Consider the following 12,900-nt stretch of genomic DNA (forward strand, 5'->3'; position numbering starts at 1 on the left):
GCCCCCGGGGGGGGGTAGAAACCTCTAGGCGCCAGGGATCCTTTTTTTTTTTTTTTTAGAGGTGGGGAGCGACCCCTTAGGCATATTTAGGCCATTTCTGCCCCCCCCTTGGGGGCAGATCGGCCTATTTTTATGAGGCCATTCTGCCCCCAAGGGGGGCAGAAACCACTAGCCACCAGGCAGTTATTTTTAAAGCGTATTCACGCAAGGGTATCAACCCCTTAGGAAAGGGTCGCTCCCCGGGGGGGGGGATTTATTTTAGGCCATTTCTGCCCCCCCTTGGGACAGATCGGCCTATTGTTATTAGGCCGATCTGCCCCAGGGGGGGCAGATACCTCTAGGCGCCAGGGATCATTTTTTTTGTTTGTTTTTTAGAGGTGGGGAGCGACCCCTTAGGGAATGGTCGCTCCCCTGGGGGGGGCAAATTGTAATTAGACCATTTCTGCCCCCCTTGGGGGCAGATCGGCCGATTTTTGTTCTTGGGGACAGAAACCACTAGGCACCAGGGATTTTTTTTGTGCCAATTTCACGCAGGGGGAGTGAACCCTTAGGCAAGGGTCGCTCCCCTGGGGGGGCAAATTTATTTTAGGCCATTTCTGCCCCGGGGGGCAGGAACCACTTAGGCACCAGGGATTGCTGTGTGTGTATGTGTGTGTTTCCTTTAGGGGGGCAGCTCCTTGGGTAAGGGTCGCTCCCCATGGGGGCACATTACTTATCCCACGGCAAGCAAGAGGACATTTGATTATTTGGGGTTTTGGTTTTACATTTGGGCCATGAGAGCTTGGCTAACTCTCAAAATCGTCCCACTTGGAATGGTGAGGGCTGCACTTCATGGACTTTGGGACGCTGCCATGTAGAAAAATCCACAATACCTAGACACATCTGAAAACTAAACATCTGGGTGATTCCAGACTGGTGTGTTTCACATGCACTCCGCACCATTTTCTTACCCACAATGCCCTGCAAACTTCCACCTTTGCTGGAAATCACACACTTTTCCCACATTTTTACGATGGAACCTTCCGGAATCTGCTCGAATCCCCAAAATGACTACCACCCAGCATTGTCTCATCAATACAGATAAAAATTCTGCTGCACTTGTCAGTCTAAAAATTTTTTTTTCCAAACTGCCCTTTTGGACCCGCTTTGGTTCCCCCTCAATTTCGACATGTTTTTGGCTCTTCCCTGTCACAAGCACTTGGCCCAACTACACAAATGAGGTATCATTTCTACCAGGAGATTGAGGGGAACGTTGGGTGGTATGAAATTTGTCCCGGTGCGGTGATCCCACACAGAAATGTGGGAAAAATGAGATTTCTTTTAGCTAAATTTGAGGTTTCCTGAGGATTCTGGGTATGAAAACATTGGGGGAGCCACGCAAGTCACACCTCCCTGGACTCCCTCAGGTGTCTATTTTTCAAAAATGTCTGGGTTTGGTAGATTTCCCTAGATGGCTGCTGAGCCCAGTACCAAAAACGCAGGTGTCCCTGCCCCGCAAAAGCAGGTAATGTTGTATTTGATCATTTTGATGTGTCCAGATAGTGTTTTGGGGCATTTCCTTTCACGGGCAGTAGGCCTACCCACAAAAGTGAGGTACCATTTTTATCAGGAGACTTGGGGGAACACTGGGTGGAACGAAATTTGTGGCTCCTCTCAGATTCCAGAACTTTCTCTCACCGGAATGAGAGGAAAAGGTGTTTTTTTGGGCCAAATTTTGAGGGTTGCAAAGGATTCTGGGTAAGAGAAACTGTGCAGGTTTGCTAGGTTTCCCTAGGTGCCGGCTGAGCTGGAGGCCAAAATCTACAGCTGGGCACTTTGCAAAGAACATGCCAGATTTCAATGTAAAAATGTGATGTGTCCATTTTTTTCTTGATACCTATTTTTCACTTTTTATATTTCAGCAAATTATTTGCTGTATGCCTGGTATAGAATGAAAACCCACTGCAAGGTGCAGCTCATTTATTGGCTCTGGGTACCTAGGGTTCTTGGTGAACCTACAAGCCCTATATATCCCTGCAACCAGAAGAGTCCAGTAGACGTAACAGTATGTTGCTTTCAAAAATCTGACATCGCAGGAAAAAGTTACAGAGTAAAACGTGGAGAAAAATGGCTGTTTCCTTACCTCAATTTCAATATTCTTTTATTTTAGCTGTTATTTTCTGTAGGAAACCCCTGTAGGATCTACACAAATGACCCCCTGCTGAATTCAGAATTTTGTCTACTTTTCAGAAATGTTTAACTTTCTGGGATCCAGCATTGGTTTCTCACCCATTTCTGTCACTAACTGGAAGGAGGCTGAAAGCACAAAAAAATAGTACAGATGGTGTATGTCCCAGTAAAATGTCAAAATTGTGTTGACAATTTGGGATTTCTAATTCAAGTCTGCCTTTTCCTGAAAGCTGGGAAGATGGTGATATTACCACTACAAACCCTTTGTTGGTGCCATTTTCAGGGGAAAAAACACAAGCCTTCTTCTGCAGCCCTTTTTCCCATTTAACAAAAAAAACGAAATTGTTGCAGTATTTTGGCTAATTTCTTGGTCTCCTTCAGGGGAACCCACAAAGTCTGGGTACCTCTAGAATCCCTAGGATGTTGGAAAAAAAGTATGCAAATTTGGCATGGGTAGCTTATGTGGAGAAAACGTTATGAGGGCCTAAGAGTGAACTGCCCCAAATAGCCAAAAAAAGGCACAGGAGGGGAAAAGGCCTGGCAGCAAAGGGGTTAACTCAATAGGATAAATGTTGCCAAAGTTGTTTGACAATAAGTAGCCTAGCAACACACACCCTTCCCAGTCTGCCTCACGATGACTAGAAGCCAACACAGGTCATGGTTTATCGTAATACTACAGAGCCTCAGTGCACACATCTGCACCAGAAGCTGTAATATGCATGTCTAATGCATTTTAGTGCGGTGATGCTGACATCAGCACTAAAATACGATGCGGACATCAGCACTAAAATATGTGAGTCTCACCACTGATGCGTGGTACTTGGCAGGACTGCTGATATTGGTTATTGGAATTAGTTTTGGACCCTCGACGAAATCATTTCATGCATTTACTCCAGTATGTCATTGGTTAGATAGTAAACCTGTTTAGTTAAGCTGCGTCGCGAGTAGCGCGGGCACTCACAGCGTGCACATTTCTTAGTACTCTAGTGCTACTGCAGAACATTTTTTAGCTCTGTAAAAGGGCCAAATATAGTCACATGATGAGAGCAAGTCGGCTGCCAGCAGTGTGACACCTTAGTCATGCCCATAAACAAGATGGCGCGCGGCGTGAGTCCGCGTTGCATAGAGCCCGCGACTGCCCCGTCATGCCCTATAAGAAGATGTTTGTTGCACGTAAGGTAAAAGACTTGAAGTCACTTACAATTCCACTAGTTAAGATGACGAAGACGTAGGCCTATCGATGTCTTGACGCCGTCGCCATTATTGCCCTCACTAAGTATGGCGACCATCTCAGTAAGCCATTGGGTGAAATCACGCATGCGCACAACGCTCTGAGTCAATGTGCCTGCGGAGAAGATGGCGCTTGCGAGTATTGTCCGAAGTGCCGGGAGTTTGGGGCTTAATGGGCCACTAGGATCCCTGGAGAGACCCTCCGATATGGGGCTTAGCTTCGCAATCAAGCCCGGTGGTGATGTCGAGACCCCACTGGGATTGGAGATGGAGCATGGGACAACCACACTTGCTTTTAAGGTACCTCTGTAAAATTAGGGATGAGGAGACGCCACAAACGTTTCACGTTACCTAGGTGAGGTAGGGAAGTATTACCATGATACTATTTTCCAGGGAGTAATGTTGTTGCGAAGTGCTGTAGTTTTCCTTCCTGATGTTCAAGTTGCCAATCGGGAAGGTAGGAGTGCATACCGGAAGCGGATCACTAAGGTTGTCCATCGAGACCTCAGCATGTCCAATTTTCAAAGTAGGTTCGCGAGCAAGAATTGTTTCCTATGTTTAGCGATAGCAAAGGCCTTTTGGTTATTTGCTAAATTACGTATCACATCTTTCAGCCAGCCATCGGTCTGTTTACCTGTAATTCACAATTATCTTCTGCCCACTGTAGCCTGGGCCACTGTAATTATGCTGCAGGGGAAGGCTAAATTGTGCTGCGGGGTTGAGTAGATTATGTGGCAAGCAAGGGCAAATTATGCAGCATAATGCAACAGGTGTCGTGATACTATTATTTCATAATTTTGCATTTTTTTTTTAACTTGGTAACACTGTTTTGGCAGTGGTTGCTCCTCATTAGCACCAGTTTAACACTCACATATAGCAATAAGCAGCACAAAATGTAACAGGTCTACCTTTGTAAAGGGCTTTCCACTGCGTGACGACCCATGCTGCTGCATTTCTAGTAACTTTTGAACTGTGTGCGATAGAAGCATTTTTGTTGTTGTTAAAACCAGCAGATTAAGCAGGAAATTATGGATTATGTGTAAATGCTGCTCATTATAATTGTGTAATTCGCTGCAGGCGCACAATCGCATAATTCCTGTGGCCCTGACTGTAGCATTAGGACAGTTGGTTAGCCCAATTCACCTACTCTGTAACTTAATTGTGAGTGACAGCATTCTAGTGGTTTACAAGGAGCCCACCCACTAACTATTGTTCGCTTTGGTAGTCCACACTCCGTAGTCAGCTAGGTCGTAGTTTCCGTAGGAAAGTTTTTTTTTTGCCTCTTTTATAACTTTGGTGCCCTTTGATGAATCTGCAGGAGAGTTTCTTTTTAAAGAAGTTTATCTCTATTTAGCTCCTTAATGGAAAGTTTTGCGCTGATTTGTGAAGCAGTGGCCAAGAAAAAGTGGAGTCACGAAAGTACGATTTTTTTCTGACCTTAATTCCCATTGGAGAGTTCGATCTCAGATACTGAAAGGAATTGCGCCAAATTTGAGAAAACATTGGAACTTTACTCAAAAAGCATGCATTTTATTGTTTGATGGAAAGCCGCTGTTTTCATAGAATTAGCATTTAAAGAAGATTTCAGGTTGGGCATGAAGTGGTTAACACTGGTAAAAAGTTAGACATATTTAGACATATTTGTTGGTGTCTTGATATCCTTTGATTGGCCTACGGGTGGGTCCCGATTGGGTGGCCACAACATGGAGGCTCTGTTAAAGCTGCCATTGCAGGACTCTTGGACTCCGTCACACAGTCCTGGAAAATAAATCATTTGACACCTAAGGGGCCAGGGTGGACACAAGAGTCATGTGGGACCAGAGATGCCCCCCAAGAGCCCCACCCTCTGGGACAAGAGTTAAAATAAAAACTACTCTAGGTCACAGGTAGACCTTTATGCTACCATAGTCCCAGAAGAAGTAACGCTATTCTGCAGCAGCAAAATTTATTTTTTAATAAAAAAAAAAATTAGGAGGATCTGGTCATTTGCAAGATACTGAAGTTTTTCACCATTATGCAGACCATGCGCAATGGTGTTGGCTTCGTGCAGTGGGTTGGAAGCAGAGCCAGCCTTCTGTGCACAGCTGAAGGCTGTGCAGTGCTGGGGTTGCATGCTTATGCGTCACATAAGGGCTGTGCCACCACCTGGCAGTTTGGCACCTGTGGGGGAGGTGGGTGGAGAACGTGGTTAATCTCTATGGCTAACCCTCTGCTGTGCGCAGCCAAATTCCAGTCAGTGGTTGGGTGGAGAGCCTGGCCTAAGGACTTGCACAGTGAGAGGTTGGGCACCCTATTGCAGTTGGTTGTGGGCCCTGGCCATGCGGTGTTGGAGGGTGGGGTTGAGCTCAGGGGCTATGTGCAGGGCATGGCCAGAGACCACCCCGTGGTAAACCCCTGTGTAGCCTATCCAAACAGTGTGCAAAGTGGGCTGGGTTGGTAGCAGGTTACCTTAAGGGGTTGGGCATGTGCTTGATTTAGAATATGGTAAAAAAAATACATTAAAAACTTTTACAAAACAAAAACAAAGGCTACAGTAATTTTCTAGTTGTGTATGGTGATATGATCTTATATTACATTTGGGGGAAAAAACATAAATTTACTGAACATACCAGAGATGAAATTAACATTTAAAAACCTTTAAAAAAAAAAAAAAAAGCACAGATTCTCCAGTTACAGTTTACTGAACCAACTGTAACTTGCTCCTCTATCATACACTGCTTATTGCCTCACTTCATCTCTCATGACGTGTTAAATGACTATAACACTGCAAATGACATCATTGATGACATACTCATCATGACAGCATGTGTGGACTCAGTTACTCTACACTATGCCTAATTGGAGATAGACAATCAAGTGATAATGGACATAACCTTTGACCACATGTTGAACACACAATATGTTGTGACCCACATTTGGTGGGTGTTAACCTCTTTATTCTGGTATTCACTCACCTAACAAACAAATTCCCTCAAAGACTTTAACCGGTTCACCCCCTTTTGTTTAAACATTGAATAGTTTCCAAAAAATAATTTGTACTCTATTCTCCTTATTAGGATCAACCATTTAAACTTTTCGCATGACCTGCAGTTTTAAGTCAAGAGCCTGTCAAGTATGGATGTGCCACTGATGAGATGCATTCAGTCCGGCACTATAGCAGACCTCTGTAATTAGTAAGATAAACTAGACACATTCCTGAGATGAGCATCTTGGCACACAACCGTAGAGCCGTGGCTACAGAGCTACTGTGAGTTAAACCGCTTTTAAGTTGGTCTCCCCTAAAGATTCTGCAATGCCTCGGTCTTCAAAGTTCTGGTAATCAACAGCCACACCTTACCAGCATCTTTGTTACATAGAATTTGTTCTGCTGTTCTACAGTGTATTACAGCTACTTAAATTGAGCATGTGCCCGTACATCCTTTGGATAATCTGTTATCAAGAGAAGCCTTAGCTTTTTTCACAGATGTTTTGCAGCAGGCTTTGGCTTTATGTCGCACTATACTTTGAAACGTGTTTTGGCAACCCAGTTCTGATGCACTCCTTCTGTACATTGTTCAACATAGAGTGCTACCTGCATCCAAAACATTACAGATGTTTTTTTTTTTTAACGGCGCCCCATATAACGTTCAATATTCACTAGAAACTTTTCTCCCAGTGTTTTGCACTATATCCATTCAGTGTACCCACAGGTGTACACATGGTAAGTCACTACGTCACTACTGTATATGACTATAGGCCCCTTTACTAACAACTTTATTTTTTAAAATGTTGTATGGGTTTGCGGACTGATGTAAACATCAGTATCATTAATGTAATTTAAGAGGTCGTCAGTGAGTTCACTTAATATGTGATGTTATGGCCGGGGCAAAAGTTATTAGTTCTTGGCTCATTTCAACTCTTAACTGTAATGTCATGTCACTTTAACCCTCAAGAGTAGTGTGTGGATGTTCTCCTTCTAAAAGATGAGAATGTCGTTTGTCATTGTGCAGTTAGCTAGTAACGGAATTGGGCAGACCAACTGCCCCATGCTGTAGAGAGCCACATGAAGTGACACAAGACAGATCGATAGATGAAGAAGGCTAGCTGAAAGCCACCTTTATCACCCCAACGACAACGTTTTTTAAAATACCATGGCAAAACTGCCATTAACAAAGCCGAAAGCCTGACGGCCACCAACAGCCCTATTTGCATACCATTGATTGTTTTTTATTGGTGTGCCATTTAAGGCCATGGGAATGATTTTGCTCATTGGAAGGACCTGGGAGTGATTTAGCTTGTTGTAAGAGTGAATAGGATGCCAAGGAGTGTGATACTTCTAAATCGGGTTAGTTGAGAGCATGGCTTTATGTACGGGGATGCAGAGCGCAAGAGGGAAACTGTAGTGGTTTGATTATATACTGACTCTTAGGGATCGCCGCCCTTTACTTTAATGCAAGTCTGAAAGTAGTACAGAACCTTTAGTCTGGCTTCTAATATCAGTATAAAGAGACTAATCACTGCAGTCCATCTGTAATAGCCACCAATAAAAATAGGACACCTACTCATTAGTATCCTTGGGTATCGAGTTAGGTAGTTGTCTCCTTTTTAAGATCTGCCATCGTGGTCCTTTTTTTAAATTTTTAATCCAGATTAATAGCACAGCTCTCCCCATATCTTATGTGATCAACCTAAAAAATGGGTTGCCATCCAAGAGCTGTACTAATTTATCAAGCTGGGTGATCCAGAGCTCTTTATCATGAATAGCTTTGGTTTCACAACAGGGCTTGACCCTTATGTCTGACACATGGCACTACAGTGCTACCTGTCTCCTGGATAATTAGATAATAATGGTATTTATTCTTCTCTGGCAACAGCACAGATGGGTAGATGGCAGTCAGAAGGAATGTTTTGCTGTATTGCTGTCCAGCTACCCCCTATTTCTCTTTTCATGGGCTGGCAATTGTTAAATTTTTTATTTTATTTAACTTTTTGGCTCCCAAAAGACAAGCTCATTTTAATTTATTATTTTAAAATTGCTTTCATTATTCTATTTCATTTACTTCAAATGTAATATTTTTAACTGACTTATTTATTGTACTGTAATTTTAAATTACGCTTTCTTGAATCCTAAAAAAAAAAAAAAACTGTCTCATTTCTGAACCCTAAAAACTCTTTATAATCCCTAATGCTACTCGTCCCTGAACTCCATAAAACCTCTTTCAGTCTCTGAACACTATTCTTCCCAGAACCATACCGTCTCCTTAACACTACCCTTCCCTGAATTTTACTATATCTTAATGCTACCCAACCCTCAAAGCTGTAACTACCCCTTAAAGCTACCCTTGCTTGAACTCTAAAAAGCCTCTACTCCCCATTAACTGTACCTTCCTTTAATTCTACCTCCTCTACTGCCCTAATGGTACCTGTCCCTGAACCCTTAAAAACCCGTTGATACCACTTAACACTACCCTTGGTTGTACCCTGAAACCCTTATTACCCTTTAATGGTCACCAGTCCTGAATCCTAACAAAACACAACCACCCTTTAACCCATCACCCTTCCATGAACCCTGAAAACCATTACTCCTTAACACCACTTATCCCTCAACCCTAAAAATCCTTACCCCTCCTTAATGCTACTCTTCCATTAATCCTAAAAAATAAACCCATACAATCCCTTAGCGCTAACCTTCCCGGAGCTGAAAAACCTCCTTCCTTCCCCTTAACACTACCCGCCTGTGAACCAAAAAGCCCTTTCATTCCCTCAACGCTACCCTTCCTGAACCCTACAAACCCCTTAATGCCACCCTTCCTTGAACTCTACGTACCCCCTACCATTCCTTAATGCTACCTACCTTTGAACCGTAAAAATACTAAGTACACTTTATCGCATCCCTTCTGTGAACAATAAAAAGTGAACTCTTTACCACCCCCTAAAGCTACCCTTCCCTGAACCAAGAAATCTCATTACTACGCCTTAATGCCACCCTTTCCTGAATCCTAGAAGCTCCTTACTATGCGTTAATCACAGACTGTACCTGCTGAAGCCAGGTGGAGCCGTAGGGTGAAAAACTGGAAAGATTTGAGAATAAAATTATGGAGTCGGACTGTAATTCCTCATTTCTCAAGGTGGCCTTCAGGATTCTACATATGATGCCTGTTATCTCTATCTCCACCTCCCTTCCCACAGTTATTAGTGCCCGTTATCAGGAACTTTGGGAAGGAGTTACCAGGTGATATCAGGATCTTTGTTATAAAGTCTTTGGTTGTGTTGAGCAACAAACAAAAGCTTACCTCTTTAAAGAGTTGGAACATTTTTAGGACATCAGTGGGAGCGTTTTAGGAGCTTCATTTGGCTGTTTATATACAGCGGAGTTGTACTGCATTGCCGTTAGGGAGAAATTATCAATGCCCCACTACTGGAGTAATTTACCAAATGTCGGTTGTTTTGCTGTCATACAGCAGTTCGGTAGTATGTTGCTGTAACCATTGTCGTGACATTACTGCAGATTTAGAGATACATGTGCAAGCATTGTTTCTGTCTTTTGTTTCATCACAATTGTTGGTATAAAATTACCACCAGGTTTCGGCTTGTGCTCTGGTACTAACATGAACTGAATGCAGTACAGTTGTCTTAATACAAAAATAGTGTTAAATGCACTAAGAACCACTTTCCACACATTCAGTGGATTTTTTTTACAGCTTCCCAAAATAGTAGATCTATGAATTACAAAATACACCAAATGTTAGTGCTTAACTGGCCTATTTAGTTATGGTAAACTTCTCTGATCAAAGGTTTGAGTGAGATAGTCTGCTACAGCCTGTGATTCAGTCACCCAGACCACGTGAAAAGTCCCACAGCTGCCGAACATGGAAACAGTCTGCTCCCTATTCATTTAATTCTAACGGCGAGACAAGTGTGACCTATTGAAAGAGAACTTTGTACCAGTGTTTTACAGCGTCAAATTGGAAAATACCAGACAATCGGTCTTAAATGCTGTTGCTGTAAAGTGCTTGAAAAGTCATAACTAGACAATCCCCCGCATTGGGAGTCTTAAAAGCTGCTGAGCAGCCCAGAAAATCTTTGCACAATCTCTGAACTAATGCATTAAGAAATTGCAGACGTTTTAGCCAAAACAAAAGCAGACTGCTTTTCATTCAAGAAGAAACTAAACCAAGGGTCTCAAAGAACCAGAGCAATTTGAGTAAAAATGTTATGACAGACAAAAGATTTTTTGAATGTAGTACTCAGGCCTTAAGGTTTATAAAATCCAATAATCCAAATAGTTGATCTTCAACAGGGTAGGTCTCGAGAAGATAAACTAACGAACATTCCATACTGATGGGTGTCCACAATAAGGCTGCACTGGAGTGGACTTGAAGCCTTCCTAAAATCTGTGTCAACCATAAAAGCTAAGGCAACGAAGGAGGAAGGTGAAGAAAAAATCTTTCGCCTGAATACAAAAGGGATTACTTGGTGTACTACACTGTACATCTGGCCTGGTCTCTTTCCTCCCCTCAGCAATCCTCTTCTTGGCCAAAGGCAAGACTATAGTCCAGGTAACGTTTTACAATCGTGCAATTGTGGAAGGTGTCCAATTCAGTGATGTGTTGATGAGAAATGTGTAGAAATTTAAAGGAGGTGTTTTACTGAAAACAGGGGCTAATGAGATCTGACTCAACTAGGAGATATTTGAATAAGCCATCAGCAATCATTACACATAGGCAAATGTTGTGGAGTACTTGTTTCTTGCATTTTAAGTTGTGGAGTAGTAGCTTCCTGCATTTGAAGTTCGTGTACTTGAGGGTGGAAATATCACTGCTTTTGGAGAGGGATGTTGGATGGCTAATGTGAAACAAGTGGAAATGGAAGTGAGTGGCTGTGACTTGCAGCCCATCACCATCTTCTGTCCATGGGGATCTCTAGTAGCCACTGTTTCCGAAAAGACCATTATGAAGAAGTAAAACACATTTTCATTTTTAAGAGCAGATTGGTTAAGGTGCCTGCTGACCAGTTACAGGTAATGCCTCACTAATGGCAGGCCCTCCATAAGTATATTGGATGGACCCTGCCTTAGTCGCATCAGTGTTTTTTCTGGAAGAAGCAAGGATGCACCTTGAGGGGGTTGGAGGGATGCGTCAGGGAGCATGGACGTTTAGATTCCAAGGCCCCTTTCAGTTGACAGATATTGCTAAAGTGACCTCGCATCTCATAGATTAAATTAGAGCCACAATGTTAAATGTATTTCCTGGAACAATCCCTGGTAAGAAAAGAAGACCCTTTGTGGACAATCAATCATAAAATAGTGAACCATTTGCAGCATATTGACCACCTAAGATCTGTAAGACAATTGGACCATATCCCTTGCTTGGTATTGGAAAAAGTTACAAAGCAAGTCTTCAATCTTTCACATTTTTTCTAAAAAGTGCCCTCTTCTAATGTCTCTATAACCCACAGATATCCTCAAATCCTTGCTTTTTCTGATACCTACTTTCCTTGCTATGGTTAATACACCCAGTACAGTGTATTTTAGTATTGCATTAGTTTGTATCACTATATATTTTTTTTTTTTTAACCATGCGCCTTCTCTTTGAAGAGCTGCAGCCTTGCTACATCATTGAGCATGTTACTGTTTCATTTCTCTTTAGTTCTGCCATGGCGTGATTGTGGCTGTGGACTCCCGAGCAACGGCTGGCTCATACATTGCCTCGCAGACTGTGAAGAAAGTCATTGAGATCAATCCTTATCTGCTGGGCACTATGGCAGGTGGAGCTGCTGACTGCAGCTTCTGGGAACGACTGCTGGCGCGGCAATGTCGGATCTATGAACTTCGCAACAAGGAACGTATCTCTGTGGCAGCTGCCTCGAAACTCCTTGCCAACATGGTGTATCAGTACAAAGGCATGGGATTGTCCATGGGAACCATGATCTGTGGCTGGGACAAACGTGGGCCAGGTAAGAAGTATTACCCAATCAGTACAGTCAGTTTCTTGAAAGGAGGCTGGGAATGTGCACAGAAAATCACATTGTATGCTCTATCTGTTTGCAGAACAAGTTACTTTTACAGTCAATTGTCACAAATGTGTATGTGCTAAAGCAGTTTAAAAGTTTTGATGACCAGCAAACCAGAATGTTTTTATTTTTTTACCCCCAAAAAGAAACCCAGAATCTCAGGCATACTCACGACGCATACACATGACCACTGACTTGAGTCGCTGTAAGGGCGCTGTGCATGGTCTAGGCCCATGACATTAAGTGCATCCCAAGGTGATATTGCTGTGAAAAGATACCTTTGCAGGAGACCTACAAACAGCAGAGGTGAATTTTTTGGGGGGACATTTCCTAATTGCACATTCAGAAGACAAGAACGTGTTGCTCCAGTTTCAGAGTTAACCATATAAGAAGCATACTACCTTGAGATTTGTGCACAGCCTGTGACCGTTACACAGATTTGAACTGCAGAAGAATTAGTATACTTTTAACAATTGGTTTGAAGCTCAATACCTGTTGCAGCTACTCTTT

The 12,900-nt window shown here is 42.9% G+C and overlaps 1 protein-coding gene across 1 annotated transcript in view; it reads left to right on the forward strand.

Moving 5' to 3' along the window:
- The first annotated feature begins 3,487 nt into the window (after window positions 1-3,487).
- Window positions 3,488-12,900, forward strand: part of LOC138299715 (proteasome subunit beta type-5-like) — a 31,266-nt gene continuing 21,853 nt past the window's right edge. Inside the window, exons 1-2 of the mRNA XM_069238228.1 lie at window positions 3,488-3,699; window positions 12,027-12,333. Coding sequence (XP_069094329.1) covers window positions 3,526-3,699; window positions 12,027-12,333 — 481 coding nt within the window. The 5' untranslated portion in view covers window positions 3,488-3,525. The remainder of the gene's footprint in view (window positions 3,700-12,026; window positions 12,334-12,900) is intronic.

This window comes from Pleurodeles waltl, chromosome 6, assembly GCF_031143425.1.
Source record: "Pleurodeles waltl isolate 20211129_DDA chromosome 6, aPleWal1.hap1.20221129, whole genome shotgun sequence".
Classification (NCBI taxonomy): domain Eukaryota; kingdom Metazoa; phylum Chordata; class Amphibia; order Caudata; family Salamandridae; genus Pleurodeles; species Pleurodeles waltl.